Source organism: Mesoplodon densirostris, chromosome 1 (assembly GCF_025265405.1).
Source record: "Mesoplodon densirostris isolate mMesDen1 chromosome 1, mMesDen1 primary haplotype, whole genome shotgun sequence".
Lineage (NCBI taxonomy): Eukaryota > Metazoa > Chordata > Mammalia > Artiodactyla > Ziphiidae > Mesoplodon > Mesoplodon densirostris.
In genome coordinates, this window is record NC_082661.1 from 49,360,977 (window position 1) to 49,382,744 (window position 21,768).

At 35.2% G+C, this 21,768-nt stretch overlaps 1 protein-coding gene across 4 annotated transcripts in view; it reads right to left on the bottom strand.

The window, feature by feature from the left end:
* Nucleotides 1-21,768, bottom strand: part of MAPK8 (mitogen-activated protein kinase 8) — a 110,395-nt gene that overhangs the window by 24,609 nt on the left and 64,018 nt on the right. For 3 of the 4 annotated variants that reach the window (XM_060103187.1, XM_060103197.1, XM_060103206.1), the window contains exons 2-5: nt 19,240-19,410; nt 15,259-15,388; nt 4,959-5,017; nt 4,733-4,871 (exon numbers count right to left, since the gene is read on the bottom strand). In XM_060103187.1, coding sequence (XP_059959170.1) covers nt 4,733-4,871; nt 4,959-5,017; nt 15,259-15,388; nt 19,240-19,361 — 450 coding nt within the window. In that variant the 5' untranslated portion in view covers nt 19,362-19,410. The remainder of the gene's footprint in view (nt 1-4,732; nt 4,872-4,958; nt 5,018-15,258; nt 15,389-19,239; nt 19,411-21,768) is intronic. The other variant, XM_060103215.1, reaches the window with a different exon arrangement.

Here is a 21,768-nt window from a genome sequence, read left to right on the forward strand (position 1 = left end):
CAATACATCAAGAAGATAAAGCAACTGTAAACATACACATACATAACAACAAAGTCCCAAAACACCTGAATCACAAACTGACATAATTAAAGGGACAAGCAGACAGTTACACAATAATAGTTGAAAACTTCTATAACTGACTTTCATTAATTGACAAAATAATTAAACAAAAGATCAATAAAGAAATAGAGAATGTGAACAACACTATAAACCAACTAGACATAACAGAAATATATAGAATACTCCCTCCAAAAATTCAGAATACATTATCTTTCTAAAGTACATGTGGAACATGCTCCAGGATAGATCATATGTTAGGCCACAGAACAAGTCTCAATAAATTTAAAAAGACTGAAATCATACAAAGTATCTTCACTGACCACAATGGAATGAAGCTAGAAATCAAGGAAAAGGAAAACAGGAAAATTCACAAATTTGTAGAAATTAATATTCTTAATCTATGGGTCAAAGAACAATTCACAGGGAAATTAGAAAATACTTTGAGATGAGTGAAAATGAAAACTGAATATACCAAAATTTAGGTAATGCAGAAAAAACAGACCTTGGAGGGCAATTTTATAGCTGTTAACACCTACATTGATTAAAAAAAAGAAGAAACATCTCAAATCAATAACCTAACATTCCACCTTAAGAAACTAGAAAAAGCAAACTAATCCCAAAGCAAGATGATGCCAGGAAATAATAAAGCTTAAAGTAGAGATTAACAAAATAGAGAACAGAAAAATAAAGAAAATCAACAAAACCAAAAACTGGTTCTTTAAAAAGATCAACAAAATAGATAAACCTTTACCTAGACTAAGGAAGAAGAAAGAGAGAAAATTCAAATAAATAAATTTATAAATGAAATTAATAATAAATTTTAAAAGTTGGGATATTATCACCAACTTTATAAAACAAAAAGGATTGATAAGAAATACTATGAACAGTTGTATGTATACCAACAAATTAGATAACTCAGATGAAATGGACAACAGATTATTTCCTTCTTAGAGACACACAATATTACCAAAACTGACTCAAGAAACAGAAGAGTTAAACATATCTATAAAAAGTAAAGACAGTAAATCAATAATCAAAATCTTTCAAACAAGAAAAGCTCAGGACCAGACAGCTTTCTGGCAAATTCTACCAATCATTTAAAAAAGAATTAAGATCAATCCTTCTCAAACTCTTCCAAAAAACAGAAGAGGGAGGAACACTTCCTAACTCATTCCAAGGTCAGCATTACCCTCATCCCAAATCCAGACAAAAACATCACAAGAAAAGAAAACCACAGGCTAAGATCACATATGAACACAGGTGCAAACAATTCACAACAAAATGCTAGCAAAACAATTCCAATAGCATATCAAAAGGATTGCACACTATGACCAAGTGGGACTTACCCAGGAATGCAAGGGTAATTCAATACATAAAAATCAATTAGTATAATATACTACATTAATTGAATCAAGGAAAAAACAAATATATGATCATCTCAAATGATGCAGAAATACATTTGACAAAATCCAATATCTTTTCATGATAAAAACACTTAAACCAGGAATAGAAGGTATGTGTCCTATGTAAAGACACGTGTGGTATTTGCCCTCAGCTACAGGTGATCTCTAGGCCAGTGGAATGTCTGACTGACAGCAGTGTCTTTGTTTGCCTGGGAGTTTCTGTCACAGGACAGTCTAACAACATGATTTATAACTGGGGCTTTGGGACACATGTCAGTTCCAACCTCCGGAGAAACAGGAGAGTAGAGGTATTAGTGTGAACCTTAGGAAGTGCTGGAGACAAAAGTCAGCCAGGCAGGCAGCATGTGACTGAGCAGCAAAAAAAACTTTGGAGTGAACTTTCCTGGCTGGCAATACCCCACACACATTCTCATACTTTGTGGCTGGGAGGAAAAGGACGAATGACTGAAATCTCCATGACTCTCCCACATTCTGCCCTATACATCTCCTCCTTTGGTTGATTCTAATTTGTATCCTTTAGCTGTAATAAAACTTTTAAGTGTAGTGCTTTTTGGAGTTCTGTGAATCTTTCTAGTGAATTACTGAACCTGGGAGTGGCTGTGAGGACCCCAAATTTGCAGCCAGCTAGTCTGAAGTGAGGGTAGTCTTTTGGAGTCTGTACCCTTTAACTGCAAAATGTGATTAATTCCAATGCAGAAGGAAACTTATTCAGACAGGTAAAGAGTGAAACCCCACAGGTAATATCACACTTAATGGTGAAAAATGAAAGTCTTTCCCCTAAGATAAACAATAAAACTAGATGCCCACTTTTGTCACTTCTATTCAACATTTTACTGGAAGTTCTAGCCAGAGCAACTAGACAAAAAAAGAAACTTAAGGTACCCAAATTGGAAAGGAAGAAATAAAACTACTGAGCAGATGATGCGATCTTATATATAGCAAACTGTAGGGAAAAAACCCTATTAGAATAAACTGAGCAAAGATGCAGGATATAAGACTAACACACAAAAATCAGTTGTGTTTCTTATACACTAGCAATGAACCATCTGAAAGAGAAATTAAGAAAACAATTCCATTTATAATAGCTTCCAAAAGAATAAAATACCTAGGAAAAGGTTTTAACTAAGGACGTTAATTAAAACTACACTGAAAACTATAAAACATAAAAGAAGACCTGTCATAGACTGCAGACTGCATTGTGTTCTTCCCCACCCAAATGCAAACACTGAAGCCCTAACCCCTAATGTGACTGTATTTGGAGATCAGGCCCTTATGGAGGTAATTAAGGTTAAATGAAGTCATGAGGGTGGGACCCCAATACAAAAGAACTGATGTCCTTATAGAAAAGAAAGAGACACCAGAGCTTGCTCTCTCTTCCTGCATGCACAGAGGAAAGGGCATGTGAGGACACAGCAAGAAGGCAGCTATCTCCAAGCCAGGAAGAGAGAACTCACCAGAAACTGAATTTATTTGCACCTTGGTCCTGGACTTCTAACCTCCAAAACTGTGAGAAAATAAATTTCTGTTTTTTAAGCCAGCCAGGTCTGTGGTATTTTGTTATGGTACCCCAAACAGACTAATACAACCTAAGTAAATGGAAAGACATCCTGTGTTCATGAATCTGAACACTAAACATAGTTAAGATGGCAAAACTACCCAAGCAATGTACAGAGTCAATGAAACCCTTATTAAAATTCCAATGGCCTTTTCTGCAGAAATGGAAAAGCTGATACTCAAATTCATGTGGAATCACAAGGGGCCCTGAATAGTCAAAATGATATTGAGAAAGAATAAAGTTGGTAGACTCATACTTTCCCATTTCAAAATTTACTACAAAGCTACAGTGATCAAAATAATGTGGTACCGAAATAAGCACAGACACAAAGACCAATGGAATAGAGAACCAGGAGTCCAAAAATAAAACCATGTCTAAGGCCAACTGAATTTCAATAAGGGTGCCAAGACCATTCAATTAGAAAACAATAGTCTCTTTAATAAATGATGCTGGGATAACTGGATTTCCACAAGTGAAAGAATGAAGTTGGCACCTTATCTCATACTATATACAAAAATTAACTCAAAATGGGTCAAAGACCTAAATGTAAGAGCCAAAACTATAAAACTCTTGATGGAAAACTAAGGGTGAATCTTAATGACCTCAGATTTCACAATGGAGTCTTACATATGACACTAAAAGGACAAGCAACCAAAGAAAAAATAAACTGATTTTCACGAAAAGTAAAAACATCTGCATATCAAAAGAGATCAAGGAAGTAAAAAAAAAACCAACATACAAATTAGGAGAAAATATTTACAAATTACTTATCTGATAAGGGTCTAGTATTCAGAATATATAAAGAACTCTAATAACTCAACAACAAAGACAAACAACTCAATTAAAAAATGGGCAGAGCTTGAATAGACATTTCTCCCAAGAAGATATATAAACGTCCAACAAACATGAAAAGATGCTCAATGTCATTAGAGAAATGCAAGTCAAAACCACAATGAGATGCCACTTCATACTCACTAGCATGGATAGAATGAAAAAGTCATTAAGCATTAGCAAAGATTTGGGGAAGATGGAACTTCCGTGCACCGTTGCTGGGAATGTGAAATGGTGTAGCTACTGTGGAAAACAGTTTGTTCCTTCCTCCGAAACTTAAATATGACCCAACAATTCAACTCCAAGGTAGATACCCAAAAGAACTGAAAACAGGAACTCAAATACCTGTACCTTAATGTTCATAACAGCACTATCCACAAAAGCTAAAAGGTGGAAATAACCCAAATGTCCATGAATGGATGAATGGATAAACAAAATGTGGTAAATACATACAACAGAATATTAATCAGTCATAAAAAGGAATGAACTACTGATATATGCTTCAATATGGGTGAACTTGAAAACACTATGCTAAGTTAAAGAAACCAGACACAAAAGGTCATATATTGTATGATTCCACATATATGAAACATCCAGAAGAGGGATATCCATGGACACACAAAGCAGACTGGTATATGCCAGGGGTTGGGGTGAGAGGGGAGTGGGGAGCTACTGCCTAATGGGTAGGCAGTTTTCTTTTGGGGCAATGAATATATTTTGAAATTTGGTATCAGTAGTGGTTGCACAATGTTGTGAATGCACTAAATATCACTGAATTGTACACTTTAAGATGGTTAATTTTATGTTACATGAATTATACCTCTATGATTAGAAAAAGAATATGATAGTTTTTTCTACTAACCCGATGAATAATTCCAGCAGAGTGAAGGTGCTTGATTCCACACAGCATCTGATAGAGAAGGTAGGACATTCTTTCATGATCTAGTTCCATCTGAATCACTTGACAAAGATTTGCATCCATGAGCTCCATGACTATGTAACTTCACGGGTGAAAAAATATGACAGCTAAAGTATACAGTAACAATCGAAGAACAATGTATTAACAAAATTTTAATTATCACACTTACACATCTTGAAATTCTTCTAGGGATTTCTGTGGTGTAAAAACATTCAAAAGGCCAATTATCTGTGGCAAAAGCAGAGAAATAGGAAAATTAGAAATTCCTTAATAATAGTTTCATTTGGGAACGGCAAATACATGGATTAAAAAAAAGCCACCTTCAGTGTAAAATTTTTCAAGTCTTCTGTTCTAAGCTTAAGTAATCCCTTTTATTTTATATATTAAAACTTGATGGCCAGGGGTTGGGGGCAGGGAGGGAAGCAGAGCACAGAGAATTTTAAGGGCAGTGACAATACCCGGAATGATACTATAATGGTAGATATATGTCATTGTACATTTATCCAAACCCATAGAATGTACAACACCAAGAGTGAATCCTAATGTAAACTATGGACTTTGGGTGATAAGGAGGTGTCAATGTAGGTTCACTGATTATAACAAATGCACCACTCTGGTGGGGGATGTTAATAATGCAGAAAGCTGTGCATGTGCGGGGGCAGGGGGTATATGGGAAATCTCTGTATCTTTCTCTCAATCTTGCTGTGAACCGAAAACTGCTCTAAAAAAAACAGCCTTCACACACACACAATATCAACAGAAGAGCTCCACAAAATCCATTCCATTTATGAACATTCAATTATCAAGAACCTACATTATACAACCCTCTACATAATTTGTAAGCAAATCTTAAATACCTTCTGCCAGCTCTTATCCAACTCAATATTTCTATATAATCTCAGCCCTTTTGCCCCCTGGTTTTTCATAATACTGCACTTTCCCAGTTTTCCTCATTTCCAGTCTATTCCACTAGTTTATCCATAGGCATGCTCTCTTTCCCACTATTTTGTTTTAATCCTCCTCCTTTATCTGTACCCTTTTCCTGGGTGATACTATGTATGTCTTTTTCTCCAAACATCTCTTTGTGGATAATTTCTAAATACTCATTAAAAGTCCTTGCTTAGTTTATGAGTCTCAGATTTTCACAGCTACCTCACATGAGGTCTCACAAAATAATATAAAATTGAACTCATTATCCTTCCAACCCAAACCCCTTACTTTTCCAGTGTCTTTTCTTTTACAATAGAAAGCTGAGAGTGATTTTTGACTTTTTTCAATATTTGTACCATAATAAATATTCAAAAGAATGCCATCCATTCTTTGTTAGTCTGAATTTCAACCTCTTCTTTTCATTTCCTGTGCCACTATTTATGCTGAGGATTCTAACATCTCATCTAGACTGTTCATGCTATAATAACTTCTAACACTCGGTTCCCTAACAACAGTTTTCTGCCAACCCAGCTACCATTTTACTGCTTATAATATATGGTAATGAAAAGAGCTGATCATATTACTTACCTTCTCAAAAACCTAATGCCACCAAAAACAAAGCCAAAACTCCCTTGCAGTACATTCAAAGCCCTCCATAACAGGATATCAACCCACTTCTTCTCTTGCTAAGCCCTCTATTAAACTTGACACTTGAGCAAGAATATTGTTTTCAAAAAACTGTCAAGGCCTTTAAACATACTATTCCCTATGTTGGTCATTTACCTATGAAACTACTAAACAAACCTGCAAGATAGGCCTCTTTTGTAGGGTCTGACAACCCCTAGTCCTTGACAGACCTGAATATTCTACTTTGTTCCCACAATATCTTATATGTTATTATGGCATTTAACACACCATAGTATAGTCTCCCTTTCACAACAGCCTCTTATTCCCCTTTACAATTCCAGCATTCAGGAAAACACCTCACACATATTTTTGAAATGTCTGTTGACAATTATACTTAGGAATGGGAATGTTTTTCTAGACATAAACCTCATGAGAGCAGAATCCATGTTACTCATTTAAGCATAAAGCTTTGCTTATAGAAGGCATTCAAATATATGTTCAGTGAATAAATTCAGAAAAGTACTTTTCAGATCAGAGAGGGTAAAACAAATTTGTTTAAGACAGAGGAATAAGTATCTAGTTGTTCTAAATGAATTCATGTCTCCTAACCAGATAAACTGTACACTTGGAGACTTGGAGAATTAGTAAAACCATTCTCATTAGTATCTGGGAAATCCCAGAGTAGAAGACAGGTGTTAAAGATGAAAGGCATACAGAGACAGAAAGGAGATTAGCAGTTGCTTAGAACTAAGGAATATGGGAGATGGGGGAATGAGAGCTAAAGGAATGGCCTCTCTTTTTGAGGTGATGAAGATGTTCTAGAACTGACTGTGGTGATAGTCACATATGTCAGTGAATATACTAAAAACCACTGAATTAAATGGATTAGTTGTACGGTATGTGAATTGTATCATAAGAAAGCTGTTATATAAAAAAAGATTAAAAGGGACAGTTGTCTTGCTTCTCAAAAAGAGAAATAAAGAAAATTACATCAATCATATACTGGACAAACAAAAGTCAAGGACTGATTAAGTGGGTGGTATATGACTACTTTAAAAGAAGTAAAAATTACTAGGAACACATAAAAATTCACTGGGAAACTTTATACTTCTGTGAATAAAAACAACAACAGCAATAGTAACAACAAAGAACAGCAGCAGATCAGAGAAATGCAACCAGATATAATATATGAAGATTTCAAAAAGGCATTTTTGAAAATGTCACTAATAACAATATCCTTGTGAATAGGTTGAAGAATTGGGAGATATGGGCAATTTTTATAGTTAGAGATGTAATTTTTGCAGGTTGCTAATGAACTAATCCAACTATTATGAAGGCATCCTGAGCAAAACTGGTAAGTGAAGCCAACAAGTGAAATATCAGAACAAAGAAGAAAGCAATCCCCAACAGTCTAGTGAGAGGAGCCAGATTCCACATATGAAACTGAATAGGGAGATACAGAAAGTACTATACTAAAGAATGGGAAAGACCTGTTAGCTGGTCTATGACAAAGAATAACTTGCTTATTAGATAATGTGAATCAAATGGTGACCAGATTTCCAAACAGGATTACAATGTCCACAGTTAAGAGATGACATGCCTCAGCTCCTCTCAGAGGATTCAATCAGACATGCAGTACTGTGTACCAAGTGACATATCCAAGTGCATTCAGAGGTAAGTGACCAAGTTGAAAAGGAAACTCAAAACCATCTATGAAAAGACTGGAAAATGCACAATATGAATGTACTTAGTACTACTGAATTGTACATTTAAAAATGGTTAAGATAGTAAGTTTTATTGTTATTGTATTTTACCTCAATTAAAAAAAAAAAAGAAGAAGGGAATGGGAAAAACCAAAGATGTTTAGACCAATAAAGAGATGATTTGCACAAAAAGGCAAGACATTACAAAAGCACCCATCCATCAGGGAGTGGAAAAATTCCATTACCATTCCTCTTTTCCCTATCTTTATTCACATTCATTCACTGAACAATTCACTGAACAAGTTATGTTTTGAGCACCTATTCCGTGCAAGCACTCTTCTAGGTGCCAAGGGTATTACCTGGATGAATCTGTGCCACCTCCACTAAAGGGTTAATCATGTGAAACAAGCTTTCCATGCCCTCCATTTAGTTGACAGAACCATCTTTCTTTGCAGTCACCCAGGCTCAGGAGGTAGGTGTCACTGGCCGTCTCTCCCCAATGCAAAACCAAGGTAATGCCACCACGACATTGCCACGAAACAGGCTCCAAGGGGTACGAGCAGTTCTATTCCAGGGCAGGAGGCCACCAGCAAAATCTTGACAAGCAACATACTTGGCTCCCATCTAGAACAAGAATGGCTGACGCAACTTCTTCCCGATCACTGACTGACTGTAATCTTTATCTCTAGGCCTTTTTTTTTTCTGGTTAATAAAATAAGTTTATTTATATATACATGGTAGCTGAATTCTGTGGATAAGGAAAAATAAGTCACATATCTCACATATGTATATATAACATATGTATCTCTGATTACATATATTATATATAAATTTTTCTTTTCAAACAGATTTCTTTCTCTATATACAGACACACATTGATATTTTAAATGCAATCGCCGACAGAAATATTATGATAAGATTACTTAACATGAGTTTGGTGATTGTCTCTATGCCTCTTTTTAAATACTATTCTTCCTCTTTGGGAGGCTCCCTTCCTTCAATAACCCAATTTTTACCCCATCTTTAACAAACAGTCTAGGTCCACCCTTCCCCAAAGCTGTCCCATTTCATTCAAGCTCACAACAATCTTCTTTCTCCTTAAATCTCAACACTTATTTTCCATCTGCCATAATTTTTTTTTGAATTTTATTTAATTTTTTTATACAGCAGGTTCTTATTAGTTATCCATTTTATACATAATAGTGTATACATGTCAATCCCAATCTCCCAATTCATCACACCCACCCCGCCACTTTCCCCCCTTGGTGTCCATGCGTTTGTTCTCTACATCTGTGTCTCTATTTCTGCCATGCAAACTGGTTCATCTGTACCGTTTTTTTAGGTTCCACATATATGCGTTAATATACGATATTTGGTTTTCTCTTTCTGACTTACTTCACTCTGTATGACAGTCTCTAGAGCCAACCACGTCTCTACAAATGACCCAATTTCGTTCCCTTTTATGGCTGAATAATATTCCATTGTATATATGTACCATATCTTCTTTATCCATTCCTCTGTAAATGGACGTTTAGGTTGCTTCCATGACCTGGCTATTGTAAATAGTGCTGCAATGAACCTTGGGGTGCATGTGTCTTTTTGAATTATGGTTTTCTCTGGCTATATGCCCAGTAGTGGGATTACTGGGTCATGTGGTAATTCTACTTTTAGTTTTTTAAGGAACCTCCATACTGTTCTCCATAGTGGCTGTATAAATTTACATTCCCACCAACAGTGCAAGAGGGTTCCCTTTTCTCCACATTTGTTGTTTGTAGATTTTCTGATGTGAGGTGATACCTCATTGTAGTTTTGAGTTGTATTTCTCTAGTAATTAGTGATGTTGAGCAGCTTTTCATGTGCTTCTTGGCCATCTGTATGTCTTCTTTGGAGAAATCTCTATTTAGGTCTTCAGCCCATTTTTTGATTGGGTTGTTTGTTTTTTTAATATTGAGCTGCATGAGCTGTTTATACTTTGTCCGTTAATTTGTTTGCAAATATTTTCTCACATTCTGAGGGCTGTCTTTTCGTCTTGTTTATAGTTTCCTTTGCTTTGCAAAAGTTTTTAAGTTTCATTAGGTCCCATTTCTTTTTGTTTTTATTTCTAGGAGGTGGATCAAAAATGATCTTGCTGTGATTTATGTCAAAAAGTGTTCTTCCTATGTTTTCCTCTAAGAGTTTTATAGTGTCCAGTCTTACATTTAGGTCTCTAATCCATTCTGAGTTTATTTTTGTGTATGGTGTTAGGGAGTGTTCTAATTTCATTCTTTTACATGTAGCTGTCCAGTTTTCCCAGCACCACTTATTGAAGAGACTGTCTTTTCTCCATTGTATATCCTTGCCTCCTTTGTCATAGATTAGTTGACCATAGGTGTGTGGGTTTATCTCTGGGCTTTCTATCCTGTTCCATTGATCTATATTTCTGTTTTTGTGCCAGTACCACATTGTCTTGATTACTGTAGCTTTGTAGTATAGTCTGAAGTCAGGGAGTCTGATTCCTCCAGCTTCATTTTTTTTCCCCTCAAGACTGCTTTGGCTGTTCAGAGTCTTTTGTGTCTCCATACAAATTTTAAGATTTTTTGTTCTAGTTCTGTAAAAAACGCCATCTGTAATTTGATAGGGATTGCACTGAATCTGCAGATTGCTTTGGGTAGTATAGTCATTTTCACAATACTGATTCCTCCAATCCAAGAACAGGGTGTATCTCTCCATCTGTTTGTATCATCTTTAATTTCTTTCATCAGTGTCTTACAGTTTTCTGCACAAAGGTTTTGTGTCTCCTTAGGTAGGTTTATTCCTAGGTATTTTATTCTTTTTGTTGTAATGGTAAATGGGAGTGTTTCCTTAATTTCTCTTTCAGATTTTATATCATTAGTGTATAGGAATGCAAGAGATTTCTGTGCATTAATTTTGTATCCTGCTACTCTACCAGATTCACTGATTAGCTCTAGTAGTTTTCTGGTGGCATCTTTAGGATTATCTATGTATAGTATCATGTCATCTGCAAACAGTGACAGTTTTACTTCTTCTGTTCCAATTTGTATTCCTTTTATTTCTTTTTCTTCTCTGATTGCCGTGGCTAGGACTTCCAAAACCATGGTGAATAACAGAGGTGAGAGTGGACATCCTTGTCTTGTTCCTGATGTTAGAGGAAATACTTTCAGTTTTTCACCATTGAGAATGATGTTTGCTGTGGGTTTGTAATATATGGCCTTTATTATGGTGAGGAAGGTTCCCTCTATGCCCATGTTTTGGAGCGTTTTCATCATAAATGGGTATTGAAGTTTGTCAAAAGCTTTTTCTGCATCTATTGAGATGATCATATGGTTTTTATTCTTCAATTTGTTAATACGGTGTATCACATTGATTGATTTGCATATATTGAAGAATCCTTGCATCCCTGGGATAAATCCCACTTGATCATGGTGTATGATCCTTTTAATATGTTGTTGTAGTCTGTGTGCTAGTATTCTGCTGAGGATTTTTGCATCTATATTCATTAGTGATATTGGTCTGTAATTTTCTTTTTTTGTAGTATCTTTGTCTGGTTTTGGTATCAGGGTGATGGTGGCCTCATAGAATGAGTTTGGGAGTGTTCCTTCCTCTGCAATTGTTTGGAAGAGTTTGAGAAGGATGGGTATTAACTCTTCCCTAAATCTTTGATAGAATTCTCCTGTGAAGTCATCTGGTCCTGGACTTTTGTCTGTTGGAAGATTTTTAATCACAGTTTCAATTTCATTACTTGTGACTGGTCTGTTCATATTTTCTATTTCTTCCTGGATCACTCTTGGCAGGTTGTGCATTTCTAAGAATTTGACCATTTCTTCCAGGTTGTCCATTTTATTGGCATAGAGTTGCCTGTAGTAGTCTCTTAGGATGCTTTGTATTTCTGTGGTGTCTACTGTAACTTCTCCTTTTTCATTTCTAATTTTATTGAGTCCTCTCCCTCTTTTTCTTGATGAGTTTGGCTCATGTTTTATCAATTTTGTTTATCTTCTCAAGGAACTAGCTTTTAGTTTTTATTGATCTTTGCTATTGTTTTCTTTGTTTCTATTTATTTCTGCTCTGATCTTTATGATTTCTTTACTTCTACTAACTTTGGGTTTTGTTTGTTCTTCTTTATCTAGCTCCTTTAGGTGTAAGGTTAGATTGTTTATTTGAGATTTTTCTTGTTCCTTGAGGTAGGCTTGTATTACTATAAACTTCCCTCTTAGAACTGCTTTTGCTGCATCCCATAGGTTTTGGATCGTCGTGTTTTTGTTGTCATTTGTCGTTAGGTATTTTTTGATTTCCTCTTTGATTTCTTCAGTGATCTCTTGGTTATTTAGTAACGTATTTGTTTAGCCTCCATGTGTCTGTGTTCTTTACGTTTTTTTCCCTGTAACTGATTTCTAATCTCATAGCGTTGTGGTCAGAAAAGATGCTTGATATGATTTCAATTTTCTTAAATTTACTGAGGCTTGATTTGTGACCCAGTATGTGATCTATCCTGGAGAATGTTCCATGGGCACTTAAGAAGAAAGTGTAATCTGCTGCTATTGGATGGAATGTCCTAAAATATTAATTAAATCTGTCTGGTCTATTGTGTCATTTAAAGTTTGTGTTTCCTTATTAATTTTCTGTCTGGATGATCTGTCCATTGGTGTAAGTGAGGTGTTTAAGTCCCCCACTATTATTGTGTTCCTGTCGATTTCCTCTTTTATAGCTGTTAGCAATTGCCTAACGTATTGAGGTGCTCCTATGTTGGGTGCATATATATTTATAATTGTTATATCTTCTTCTTGGATTGATCCCTTGTTCATTTCGTAGTGTCCTTCCTTGTCTCTTGTAACATTCTTTATTTTAAAGTCTATTTTATCTGATATGAGTATTGCTACTCCAGCTTTCTTTTGATTTCAATTTGCATGGAATATCTTTTTCCATCCCTTCACTTTCAGTCTGTATGTGTCCCTAGGTCTGAAATGGGTCTCCTGTAGACAGCATATATATGGGTCTTGTTTTTGTATCCATTCAGCAAGCCTGTGTCTTTTGGTTGGAGCACTTAATCCATTCACGTTTAAGGTAATTATCGATATGTATGTTCCTATTACCATTTTCTTAATTGTTATGGGTTTGTTTTTGTAGGTCCTTTTCTTCTCTGTGTTTCCCACTTAGAGAAGTTCCTTTAGCATTTTTTGTAGAGCTGGTTTGGTGGTGCTGAATTCTCTTAGCTTTTGCTTGTCTGTAAAGCTTTTGATTTCTCCATTGAATCTGAATGAGATCCTTGCTGGGTAGAGTAATCTTGGTTGTAGGTTCTTCTCTTTCATCATTTTAAATATATCATGCCACTCCCTTCTGGCTTGTAGAGTTTCTGCTGAGAAATCAGCTGTTAACCTTATGGGAGTTCCCTTGTATGTTATATGTCGTTTTTCCCTTGTTGCTTTCAATAATTTTTCTTTCTCTTTAATTTTCGTCAGTTTGATTACTACGTGCCTCAGCGTGTTTCTCCTTGGGTTTATCCTGCCTGGGACTCTGTGCTTCCTGGACTTGGGTGGCTATTTCCTTTCCCGTGTTAGGGAAGTTTTCAACTATAATCTCTTCAAATATTTCCTCGGGTCCTTTCTCTCTCTCTTCTCATTCTGGGACCCTTATAATGAGAATGTTGTTGCATTTAATATTGTCCCAGAGGTCTCTTAAGCTGTCTTCCTTTCTTTTCATTCTTTTTTCTTTATTCTGTTCCGTGGCAGTGAATCCACCATTCTGTCTTCCAGGTCACTTATACGTTCTTCTGCCTCAGTTATTTTGCTATTGATTCCTTCTAGTCTATTTTTCATTTCAGTTATTGTCTTGTTCATCTCTGTTTCTTTGTTCTTTAATTCTTTTAGGTGTTCGTTAAACATGTCTTGCATCTTCTCGATCTTTGCCTCCATTCTTTTTCTGAGGTCCTGGATCACCTTCACTATCATTATTCTGAATTCTTTTTCTGGAAGGTTGCCTATCTCCACTTCATTTAGTGGGTTTTCTGGGGTTTTATCTTGTTCCTTCATCTGGTAAAAAGTCCTCTTCCTTTTCATTTTGTCTATCTTTCTGTGAATGTGGTTCTCCTTCCCCAGGCTGCAGAACTGTAGTTCTTCTTGCTTCTGCTGTCTGTCCTCTGGTGGATGAGGCTATCTAAGAGGCTTGTGCAAGTTTCCTGATTGGAGGGACTGGTGGTGGGTAGAGCTGGGTGTTGCTCTGGTGGGCAAAGCTCAGTAAAACTTTAATCTGCTTGTCTGCTGACGGGTAGGTAGGGCTGCGTTCCATCTGCCATAATTTGACAATTAAACTTTTACTGCTTTATCGCATCTGATATTTAACTCTTTATGTATTTATTTTGTCTTCAAAATAACACTGTAAGCTCCCTCAAAAAGGAGTCTAGTCCTCAATTTCCATAAATTTTTTCCCTTGGGGCTAATCTACTAACTCCAGTACACAGAGGCTTGCACATAGCTAGCTCTCAAAATGTGGTAAATTATGTTTTCTGCAATCAGAAAGTATTGAGCTCTTTATAAACTCCATTGGACAAACACCACAATACATCTCCAGTCAGATGCTTTGGGTTTAGTACTTCATAAAACTGTCCCTTGTACAATTTACTCCTAGTTTATTTCCTCTCATTTTGGAGAAATCATTCCATTAAAATAATCATAAAAGTATCAGTATGCTTAATTTAAGTTTTTAAAAGTGTAAAGGAGTGAAAGTCGTATGTTTAAGTCTTTATAATCATTAGAAAATAGAATTAGGAATGTTTTACTAATTCCATTTAAATATTTTTTAAAGTTTCTGGTAAACTGCTTTATCCAATATTACTAAATAAAGTTCCAATGTCAAAGAATAATGGGAACAATTTCATCTCTGTGCTCAGGCTCCAGTTTTCCAAAATGTCAGCTTAATAGAAAACAAAAAGCAGAAGATGAGATCAAGCCTAAATAAAGTTCTAAAACATCTACCTCTTTAAAACTCCTTGTGCAAATTAAATGTCAGAAAATTACACAATCTCAATTTCATAAGCTATCTTTCTTCTAATATAATTTAATAAAGTTGAGAAAAATTTATATATCCCTTTAAGCAATGCTTCAAGCCAAAAGAACAATTTAAAGCACCTACTATTTTAAAAGATTTTTATATTCATGCATTCATGAACAAATCTTTATTTCATTTATACTTAAGAAATTTTCTAAAATGTTCACTTACATTTTTGTGATTTACACATTTCATAAGAACTAGCTCTCTGTAAGCACGCTTAGCATGAGTTTGATTCTGAAATGGCCGGCTTAGCTTCTTGATTGCAACATTTCTTTCAAGAATGGCATCATAAGCTGCACTGTAATAAGAAATTCAAAAACAAAAAACTTAAAAATCTGCAAAACTGAATTTATGAAACATTCATGTAGATTCCTCACTTTCTCCAAAGATAAATGCATTTGAACCAATTTCCAGCCCTTGATGCTCAACATGTCTCTTCTATACCTATTAGAGCATATTCCAACAGTGTACAGCATTGTTAACTGTTTCTTAAAATGCTAATGGATTAAAAGTGAAAATGGACTGTGAAGAAAGAGACTGCTTGTTCACTGGGTGTCATCCAAGATCCACCTAGCATACAATGGGCACTCAATGCACAAATGTCTAATGAGTATTCAGGTCCAATAGATAGCTTAGAGCCCAAATGAATCCCTCACCCCAAATCTACACCAAGGAAAGACAGGATAAAGAGTACATGTGGTCATAAATTCTACTCAAAACATTTGCTGAAGAATTCTACATAAGTACATCACTTCCTCTTTAGACACAACAAAATGAATACAGAAGAGGAAAGTGCATATAGAGGCATCTATACGAAAGATTATTTTATAAAAAGTGAACACTTAAAATTTGTTTTGGAGGAGAAATTAAAAATCAAGGTATTTATAAATATAAATGCCAGATTTCAGGACATCAGAAGCTGCTTCATAACTATTAATGAAACATCTATAATTCTAGGAAATATAACACTATACTCATTAACTCTTCACATCTTCCTCTACCATGTGACTCTGACCAAATGGCACATTTTGCAAATGACAGGTCAAAGAAAGTATAGCACAAGGTAAAGTGTCTTAAAATTATAGAATATTATGATTAAAATAGGCTTTTAAAAATCATTTGGATTAATCACTGCCTGATATAGGGCCAGAGAGGTTAAGTAATTTGTCCAAGGTCAGCCAGAAAGTTAAAAGCAAAGCTGAAACGAGAAGACTAAGACATGAGGTCGTGCTTTTCATACTGGACCGCCTAACATACTATAAAAGATGAGTTCTGTTTATGTAATATTTGGAAAGTCAGCACACTACTGATTAAAATTATTCTCTCACCTAACTGGAAATCTGAGTTTGTTCTTACTAATCTTACTATATCAAATATAGTGAAGAAATTATGTATTAAGAAGTTGGTACTATATAAAAGGACACATCTATACATTCTATATATACCATTAACTATTGCCTACATATATATATACATACACACCAAAACATACATATTATAATCTTTACTTAGAAAATGCTGTTATTTACAGATATGTTCTTCCCAAATTAAAAAAAAAGGCAAAACAAAAAACATTAGGGGTCACATAAAATGATTAAAAGTTTTGACTGTTTCAGATATTTTATTTTTAACCATTAAATTAATTCCTATTAATTTTTTATCTGCTATATCAAACTCTAAAAATACAAAAATTCAAGTATTTGATTGAACTATTTTGTATCCAAGGAAATTAGATTTCTAATTATTGATTCTTTTAATTAATTAATTAATTAATTTTTGGCTGCATTGTGTGTTCGTTCATTGTGGTGCGCGGGCTTCTCACTGCGGTGGCTTCTCTTGCTGCGGAACACAGGCTCTAGGCACACGGGCTTCAGTAGCTGTGGCTCAAAGGCTCTAGAGCGCAGGCTTAGTTGTGGCTCACGGGCTTAGTTGCTCCACGGCATGTGGGATCTTCCCAGACCAGGGCTCGAACCCATGTCTCCTGCACTGGCAGACAGATTCTTAACCACTGCGCCACCAGGGAAGCCCATAAGTATTGATTCTTTTTTTTTTTTTTTTTTTTTTGCGGTACGCGGGCCTCTCACTGCTGTGGCCTCTCCCCGTTGCGGAGCACAGGCTCCGGACACGCAGGCTCAACAGCCACGGCTCACGGGCCCAGCCGCTCCGCGGCATGTGGGATCTTCCCAGACCAGGGCACGAACCCGTGTCCCCTGCATCGGCAGGCGGACTCTCAACCACTGCGCCACCAGGGAAGCCCTATTGATTCTTAAATGTGCACAAATTAGAAACACCTGGGGACTCAGAGGCCCCAATCCAGACCCAATGAATCTTACCATCTATAACTGGGGCCCAAAATAATGCCTTTAAAAAAAAAATTAAGTTCTTCTGTTGATTCTGACAGTAGTACAACAGTGAGTTTTAAAAACTTTTTTATTATTTGTCTATTTCATAGTAATATTTTGTGAAGGAATAAGCAAAAATTTGAAGGCTTTTATTCCTTAGGACAGGGGCTGGTTACCTTCCAAAGCAATTAAAAAAGAAAATTCTGGTACACAAATTTCAAAAAGCACTTGTCTGAGGATAAGTGAAGGTACGGGAACATAATATATTTTTAAAATACTATTAAGTATTTTATAAATAATATATTCCTCACAACAACCCTGTATACTAGGTGGGAAAACAGGCTTTAGAAGAGTTAATTAGCCATGTGAGTCACAAAGTTAATAAATCAGAGAGTTAGAATCTGAACCAAGAGGTCGCTTTCAGTATTCTTACCATATTGATATTACCACATCATTTTCTTTAAATTTAACTTGTGGATGGTTAAATGTGATCAGTTAAAATGACAACCAATCAGCCAATAATGCTTTATAAAATGACCCAGCTTCTGTAATTTGTGATAGTATAAATTACTTTAATAATACAGAAAAGAGAATAAATGCTACAGTCCCCATTACACAAATTTGTTTGATTCCAATATTTTACCATTATTCCTCTGAACTTTTTTAAAAGAAATACATTATTATAGGTAAAGCCCCCTTTCTTCTCTCTATTCTCAGAGGTAAGTACTATCCTGAGTTTGGTGTTTATGAAGGTTTTTATACTTTTGCATACATAAATATGTGGTATTGTTTTGCATACTTTAAACTACATATATATATACAGTATAATAATGTATGTATATTCTACATCTTGCTTTTAAACTCCACGTTACATTTCTGATTATCCTTGTTGATACATATAAGCTCCAGTTCATTTTAAATGTTGTAGAGTATTTCACTGTATGATTATATTTTATTCTCCTACTGATAGATTTGATGCTATTACCAATTTTTGCTATTTTAAATGGTACTGCAAAGAACAGCCCTACATATGTCTCTTTCTGTACATATGCAAGAGCTGTATGCAAAAGTTTTTCTAGAACCTGGGAGAACTGCAGGGTTGTAAACACTTAGGATTTTTTAATAGACTCCAAAATAAATCTGGTTCAAGAAGAGGTAATAAAGATATAATTACGCTTAAGTGAGGCTTAGAATTCTCAACAACACTAGCTTATTATGCTAACTTAGTAACCTAAAATTATTAAAAGAACTGTCCCGAAGAGTGTTTTGATTTTCAGTTTATAAGGAATTATGCTGATCTATAAAGCCTAGGCCTTTTGTAAAAGCTTGTAGATCAATTTTAAAGATACATAGGAGTTTTGAAACACATACAGTGACATATTAGCTGACTTTATTCCCCAGTGTAAAATAATATTTATCATATTCCAGAATTTCATTACAGTGTAAAAGTGATGATTAAGTGAAGCTTATTAAACAGTTAGCTACGGGAATAAATGTATACATGGAATTAACAAGCATGCCACTTATTCTTTCCTGATACACATATCTGTCTTTACATGGCTTATGACCAAGTATTTAATCATAATTTATACTTAAAGATGACAGAGTTGATTTATAAAATTATAATTTATGAATAATAAAAAAGCCATTAATCTCAGAACAAAACAACTTACCGTGTTATAGCTTTAATTTAAATTTTATAGTTTTAATTTTTTGAGGCAAGCTAAATATTTACCAAGGACTTTATGAGAGAAGAAAACAGAGCAGTTAATGATTCTTTGCCTAATTGTTGGAAGTAAAAACTTACCATACTATTCCTTGGGCTCCTGAACCTATAGGTTTTAAATTCTGATACCGTTTCAGGACTGTGAATGTAGAATCTCCAATCTCTACACTATAAAAATTGCTGTCACGCTTGCTTCTGCTCATGGTGGCAAGCAATTAATTTAATGGCTTCATCCAAAAATTCACCAAGAAGCTGCAAAATGGAACAAAATGTGATGTTAACAAAATGAATTTGCTTAATCTTAAAATTCAAGTCATCACTCTATTCACAGATTGCTAGATCATGTTAAAAGAGCTGCTTCATTAAAAAACACAGTTAGAAAGAAAAAATTACCACAGAGCCTGGTTAGCATCTGTTATACTTAAGAAACAACCAACAGTTTAAAAAAGAAAAACAAAAAGCAAATAATTATAACTGTTTTTAAGGTCACTGCCAGTTTAAAAGTTTAAACTAGTCCTTTTTATGTGTTTATTATAGTGTTGAAACCTTAATTTTTGTAACTGATAAACTTTCATTCAAAAATAATTCACAATCTCACTGAGTGTTCATGGAAGGAACAACAAATTGACGGGCTAGTAAGCTGGTTATCACATATCACTGCTACAGAAAAAACTAACAAACGCAGAGCAGCACCTTGCTGTCTTATAACAGAGCCCCTGATCCCCAATAGCAACATCTGGGTGTAATGCATAAGCTGAGGTTGTAATGGTTGAAAGAAAAGAATCACGGTAGAAAATATAAGATTAAAAAAAAAGATATAAGGTGAAGTTATTTTAAAAATAAGAAACTATACGAGAAGCATTTAGTATATTAGGATATGAAACAAAACAATGCTGTTCTGAACTGTTTGGGTCATCTAAAGCATAACCTAAGTTCTCACCACAGTTTTTTACAATTTGTCTGATTAAAAGCCAAAGCAGTCTTTTCCTACCCGTTTGAGTACTGCTTACTGACAAATCTTATTAACCATCCTTACTAGACAAAACTGGCCTATTCTAAAATGCATGCAAGGGACTTCCCTGGCGGTCCAATAGTTGAGACTCCATACTTCCAATGCAGGGTGTGGAGGTTCAATCCCTGGTCGGGGAACTAGGATCCCACATGCAGCACAACGTGGCCAAAAAATAAAATAAAGTGAGCCTTAAAATGCATGCAAGACAGCTCCAACCTACTCTCCATATCCCGCAATAAACTGAGAAACCAGTTAGGTCTAAAGAATTACTATTTTTGTGTGTGTGGCTGTAAGACAATGCTAACAACAACAACAAAAACAAACACACAAAAAGTTCTGATAAGACTTAGAATGCAAAGACTTAATTCAACATATATTAAGTGCATACCATGTGCCAGGCACTGTGCTGTGTCCTGGGGCCAGATCATGTAGAGGCTCATGAACTGGATTCTAATTGCTGAATTCTTTTTTTTTTTCTTTTTTTAAAGCAGGTGGATGAGTTTATTCTGTGCACACACACGCAGACCTAAGTAATCATATCCACATAATAGCTGAATTCTTAGAGTAGGATAGAAGCCACTGGAAAGTGCAGAGTAAGAGAGTGCCTTGACTATATCCCTAGCTGCTACTTGGAGATTATACTGCAAGAGAGGGAGCAAGAGCTGGAAGAGGAAAACCAGTGAGCTACTGAACTAAGCCAAATGAAAGAAATAAAATTAAAAAGAAGTTTTAGGTTAGGTGGAGTTAAAAATAAACAAAAACTAAACAAAAAGTTTAAACAGTGTAGGCTTTAGAAGAAATAAACTGGAAGCAATTGTGAAGGTAGAGAAATGATTTAGATAAATTAAAGAAAGGCCCAAAGAAACATTTCCAAAATCAATAACAAAACTAGTCATGTAATAATATTCCAGAGAAGACTGTCTGAAACCACAAGTCTCATTAACTCTGCCTAAGTTAACAGACCACAGGCTTGTCAATTTCTACAAAAAAGCCTGTGGAGATAGTGACTGGAACTGTACTGACTAATAAACATCAATTTGGGGAGAACTGACATTATAACAATTTTGAGTTTTCTGATCCATGAATATGATATGCATTTCCATTTATTTGGTTCTCCTTTAAGTTCCCTCAGCAATGTTTTATAGTTTCCAATACACAGGTCTTGCAAAATTCTGTTCAACTTCCCCATAGTATTATTGACATTTAGATGCTACTGTGAATGTTTTTACGTTAATTTATTTTTATTTAAATTTCAGTTGTTCATTGCTAGCACAAAGAAATACAATTAATTCTTTTGTATAATAACTTTGTACTAAGCTCACTTATTAGTCTTAGTAGCCTTTTTTGTGGATTCTTTGAGATTTTCTACACACACAAGCAGTTTCATTTCTTCATTTCCAATTTGGATGGCTTTGAATTCCTTTACTTGTCTCACTGCACTGACTGTAATTCCCATACAATCCTGAACAGAAGTGGTAAGAGCAAGCATCATTCCCTCATTCCCGACCTTAGGGGAAAAGCATTTAGTCTTTCACCACTAAGTGTGATGTAAATTACAGGATTTTACTTGACACCCTTTAACAGGCAGAAAAAGTTCC